We start from the raw sequence: 5,744 nt of genomic DNA, 5'->3' as shown, positions 1-5,744 counted from the left end.
GTGTACCCGTGTGCACAGACTACCTCAAACGACAAGTGTATTGTTTGTGTGCGCTTTCTTCAAAAGCCCGAAGTGTCAAACCGCAGAACAGTCGATTGTACAAATAGGGAGATCGTTTTCTCATTTAGTTCCTAAATTATTTCCAAATCAATTACTAGCAACTTAAGCAACAACACGTGGAATAATAGCAACTTTAATATCCACACATTTAGAATTATTGGAATTTGAGCTTTTTTATGTACCCGTCTCGTAAATGAAAATCTGGGAAATATATTGCACCCCTTAAAAGTTATGGTTGCATCCAAAACCTGTCAAAGAGACCGACATTGGGGTTTAATTCCATACGTACTGCACAAGTGGGATTTTTTTTTGCCAAGACACTATTGTAACTCCCCCCCCCCAAAAAAAAAGGTAACAAAGGAAAACCCTTGAAAACTAAACTTCCATTCAGCTTATTTATATCTTGTTAAAAGTGCCTTTCCATGAGTCAGACCAGGGCCAAACTTGCCACCCACTGGCTATTCTACAATTCAGAAAATGTAAATGTGAAAATTGGAAATTACAGGAGCCCCCCCCCCTATAAATAGTAAAAACAAAAAAAACCTTGACAAGAGTTGTTTTTTTTCTTCTAAGGGAAAGCGACGTTATTATGGTGTGATCATTATTTTATAAACAATTAATAATTCATACTAAGTATTCATGAAAGTTTGCACAAGGTATGAGTGCCTAAAATATTAACCACTTCTAATAGCACCAACTAGACACCGTTTAAAAGTTAATCAAATCTATTTGCGAAATTTAATTAAGTCTTTCATTTATTATTCATACACTTTTGGCATCAGCAATTCCTAGTAAATACACTTTTGGTTTTGAAGTTTTATTAATCAAATCAACAGTTATTTATAATTAACCTAAAGGCAAGTACAAATATTTTTGTAACATTTTCAGATTTAAACATAATCCAGAATAAAAATAAACCAGTTAAACAATCCAGTCCTATTGTCATTCAAAACAAAACTAGTCAGGAAATTTTGCCAATAAATAAATCCACATTCGACAATCACACTTTTAAATAATTGTGCCCCCCCCCCCTTAAGAAAACTGAGGTCATTGCTACATAACATTCACAAAAGTAATCTCTTGTGGGGTTTTTATGTCTTTTTTTTGTTTTTCTTGTTGAAAACACATTTTAAAAGGGTAAAATACCTGCAGAATCAGGGAAAGTTGAGGGCTAGGATTTCTTAACTGCAATAGATTGCAAAATGATGGAAAGCTGGATATAAGTTTGGAGTTCCAAAGTGCAAGAGAAAAAGCTGACAGAATATCTCACAGTACTGAATTAAAAGGAAAATCAGTCGGGTGCCATATTCAATCATGACAAGTACTGAAATTTCAGCAGGGGATATGACTATAAAGATTCAATTCAATTCATTATAAACTTGATTCATCAAAATTTAAATGTTATAGGATAGTAAACACATCTCAAAATGGTTGATAACCTTTTGTATATAATTTACAGAAACAATTTTTTTTTATATAATTTTCAGAATTTTTTTTTTTTTACAGAAACAATTTTTTTGTATACAATTTAAGACATATATTAAGTTCATTGTAAAGATTTAAGCAACTGAAGAAAAAAACCTAAATAGAGCAGAGATCCATTCATTTCACAAAGTTCTTATTGTCTTCTCTTCTCTTTCAGAGATGTGTCATAACTGTTAGTTTAAATTAGTTAGTCTAAAAATAATCTTATACACAATAAAACACCCTAAGTAGACTGGTCAAAATAGACAACTCAACAGTCTGTCTCCCCACAGGAAAATTTGTGTTGGATGACCCCACACAAATTTTTGAAGGCTTATTTTGTGCAAGGCACTAATTTTGATTCATAAACATTTTATAAAAATATTAGTAACCCGAGTAAGACCCAAAAGCATTATTCTTTAACCACTTCATGTCGGTAATATTTTACTTTTCAGACTTTCCAAGGTCAAGAATATTGTTGTAAAAACAAACCCTGACATCTTCATAAAATGCCCCAGATTTTTGCCATTTTTAAAAAAATAGAAATACTGCCATGTCTAACTATGAGTAGCCCAAAACTTTGCTGTAAGCCAAGGCTGATTGGCCATGGTAATCTATGACATGCCTCCCATATCCCGAATACAATGATAAACAAAGGTGGCAGTCTATAGATCTCTCCCAATCCTTGTTTGTACAACAAAAGTTTGGAATCAGGGAGTACACAACATTCCATGGTAAAGGGAGATTTCAAGCATGAATTCCAGTACCCTTTATCCCCCCTTGTGAAGGTGAAATGAAGCTTAGCAGGGTATGTTCATGCCGGTTATGTCTGTACATGCTACACAATAGATTGTCCGAGGGCGTACGCCTGGTCTTCAGATAAGAGTCAGGCAGTCAAATGAATGTAACAAAAAGAGAACATTCAGAAGTTCTTTAAAAAACTTAAATGGGCACATTGTTCAGTTTGAAAAAGCTTGTTTGAGAAAGACATCATCCAGTGTAAAGTGGTAAACAACTTTATGTGCTTAGCATAAACTAATAAGGAGCAATTTCAACCAATATACATTTACATCCATTGGCTGATTGGCCAAGAGATCAGATAGTTCTGCTTAGCATAGATAGATAGATAGATAACAGGTGTATTCACAACAGTCATCACAGCATAAAAACTGAACTGCAAGTATTAGACATCATTAATAGCATAATTGTTCTGTAGAATCTTTGCTTAGCACCTTTAGGTTAATGGACCCTGAAGCCCTCCCAATGCATGGAATGTTATTCAAAAAGTGCTGTATAAATTTTAAAGTTAAAATCGCAGCTTGGCAAAGAAGTAAACAAATAATACGCGCAAACAGTCAAGTTTCAAATGTAATATTAACAAAACAAGTTTGTTTTTTATTTTATGATACAATCAATACAACCCCCTGAAAGTAATTGTCAGTCACCAAAGTGGTTTCAACACCTCTCCTAAAGAATATACCCTGGCAACGACCCTGTATGTCATACATACATTGTTCTTGAAAAAAGAAAAACGGACAAAATTGATGTCTGGCTTTGTTTAAACACAAAATCAATAGTTACAGTATAGGAGCCAAGTTCTGTAGCTACAATGGATGTCCAATTTATTGTTTATTTAGAATTGACCATTGATATGAGCTCCCAAAGTATTGGAAGTTGACAAACTAGTTCCTTCAGCTTTGCCTTAAGAGCTAGTTTGTCAACTTCCGTTACCAAGGCGAGCTCGTATTGACTGTCCACCCTAAAACAATACTATAGTTGTATATTAAACTTGTCAGCTATTGTCTTGATCTTTCTTCCATAGGGGAGTAGCAATGACTTTAGAGGCTCTCTCTACAGTGATGAACTCATCCATGTTGTCCTGGGTGCAGTAAAAGGCACGCAGTTCTTCCAAAGCCTTCTCTTCAATCTATCATATCCAAGCAATATAAAGTACTATTAATATTTATTAAAGCCATTAAAACAAGAACAGAAGTAGTACTTCAGGGTGGGTTGGAGCAACAAAACCAAAATGTGGTCCTTAAGCTGCCCTAAGTTTGACCCTGAAGCAGCAACACAAAGAGCAAGTTCGAGTGTGCACCATGGTTAACTAAAGGCTAACTATTTTAACTAAACTCAGGCTGGTCAACCATTGGTTGACTACTGTGGTTGACCATTTGGAACCAGCCTCATGACCTTGGTTTTTTCTGTGGTCCCGATAGCCTGTTCCATGCTAACATGTGTAAAGATGGAAGGGAGCCAGTGACATTATAGCGAAAAGGTGGAAGGCAATGTAAGTGTTGATAAATGGTACCAATGGTTGACTAGACTTCCAAATGAGTCGTTCAAGCGAGTGCGTCACTGCGCATGTACACTGCTGGTCAGAGAGTTGAAATAAACGGCTCTTTTCAGAACCACCCCAACTCATTAGAGATAATCATTTTGGCGTTACCGCAAACCTTTCCATATCAAAGATTGTTGGAAACTGACTCTTCAGGATGATGCAGCACTTGAGCTTGACCTTCTGAATCGTATCAGTCCCTGATTGTTAGGACCCGAGTACAAATGAAGTTAAGATGATTGGCATCAGTTGCAGTCAGAAAAAGACCAATAGTAGCAAAAGTAGACAAGATCCTACTTCTGCAATGTTTTCCTTAAAGGCAGGAATCAATCGCAGTTGACCTGCCTGTAATTGCGACGTCATACATCCGTTTTAGTTGCCAAAAGCCAAACAAAATGAAAAAAAGTAAGCAACAAAATGGCAGTAATGAGTGTAATGTTTTACCTGAATGAGTGAGAATGGTTTCTTGAGCGTCTTAGTAAGTGATTCTTGCTGCTCATTTTCTTTCTTGATGATCTCAGAGAAGCTGACTTGACTGGCTGGAGGAGAGCTGGCACCCAGATTCCATGGACTGATGAAGAAAAGGTCAACAAAAGTGTTAAATATCCAACAGGTCCAAACTCCATTATCAGTGCCAAAATATTATGGACTGCAAATCTGATGCGTTTTCAAACGGTGAGAGCTTTCAAAATGCAAACTTTTTCCCCCTCACACGTTTATGGGCATGACCACAACCCCCACCCCAAAACCTACTTCTGACCTCAGGGGTCGATTTCACAAAGAGTTAGGCTAGGACTCGTCCCAAGTTAGGACGAGTAACTCGTCTTAACTCGAGATAAGACTAGTCTTAACTCTTTGTGAAATCCACCCAAGGACATTTCATGAAACATTATATCTTACTTTTCAGGCACCTCCACATGAATGGCCTCAAGAGGGCTTGCAATATCTGATGTGATGTGATCAGACTCCGAGGCTTGCCTGGTGTGAGTTACAATTCCAAAACTGCAATGAAAAATTATGACTTTTAACACAAAATTGTCATTATAAGACGTTTGTACACAAAAAATGTTTCCAAAAATTGTATTAATTGGGTTTTGGGTTTTAAACAAACGCACTACAATAACCCAAAGATTTAAAATGTTATTGAAAATATTTGATTTAAAAAAGAAAAGGTTTTATAAGTGATTTGTGCACATAAGTGATTAGTGTAATCTTGAATTTTTTAAACTTATTTATTTGTGTATATTTATTCTTCTTGTTTTTGTTTTTGTTTTTTATTTATTTTCCCCACCTTATGGAGGCATGTTATTTCCTTGGCATTAAACAGCATTTCAGACAAACAATTTCTCTAATTAAAGGCAGTGGACACTATTGGTAATTACTCAAAATAATTATTAGCATACTTATTTGGTAACAAGTAATGGGGAGAGGTTGATAGTATAAAACATTGTGAGAAACGGCTCCCTCTGAAGTGACGTAGTTATCGAGAAAGAAGTAACTTTCCACAAATTTGATTTCAAGACCTCAAGTTTAGAATTTAAGGTCTCAAAATCAAGCATCTGAAAGCACACAACTTCGTGTGACAAGGGTGTTTTTTCTTTCACTATTATCTCGCAACTTCGACGACTGATTGAGCTCAAATTTTCACAGGTTGGTTATTTTATGTATATGTTGAGATACACCAAGTGAGAAGACTGGTCTTTGACAATTACCAATACTGTCCACTGTCTTTAAATACCAGTACTGGTAAATACGTAGTACATGCTAAAATAATTTTCGTCTCCTGAGCGGAAAAATTATTTTTGTGACATTGGTTTACTCATTTCTCCCTTAGCAAGTAATATTTTAAGGGAAGCTTTCTACCTTCATTATCTTCACGACA

General features: G+C 35.7%; 1 protein-coding gene across 1 annotated transcript in view; it reads right to left on the bottom strand.

Moving 5' to 3' along the window:
- Nucleotides 1-2,061: 2,061 nt before the first annotated feature.
- LOC139946981 (inhibitor of Bruton tyrosine kinase-like) overlaps nucleotides 2,062-5,744 on the bottom strand; it is a 28,985-nt gene continuing 25,302 nt past the window's right edge. Inside the window, exons 18-20 of the mRNA XM_071944780.1 lie at nucleotides 4,763-4,864; nucleotides 4,307-4,433; nucleotides 2,062-3,451 (exon numbers count right to left, since the gene is read on the bottom strand). Coding sequence (XP_071800881.1) covers nucleotides 3,317-3,451; nucleotides 4,307-4,433; nucleotides 4,763-4,864 — 364 coding nt within the window. The 3' untranslated portion in view covers nucleotides 2,062-3,316. The remainder of the gene's footprint in view (nucleotides 3,452-4,306; nucleotides 4,434-4,762; nucleotides 4,865-5,744) is intronic.

This window comes from Asterias amurensis, chromosome 14 (genome assembly GCF_032118995.1).
Source record: "Asterias amurensis chromosome 14, ASM3211899v1".
Classification (NCBI taxonomy): Eukaryota; Metazoa; Echinodermata; class Asteroidea; order Forcipulatida; family Asteriidae; genus Asterias; species Asterias amurensis.
This window is presented reverse-complemented; position numbering and strand designations above follow the sequence as displayed.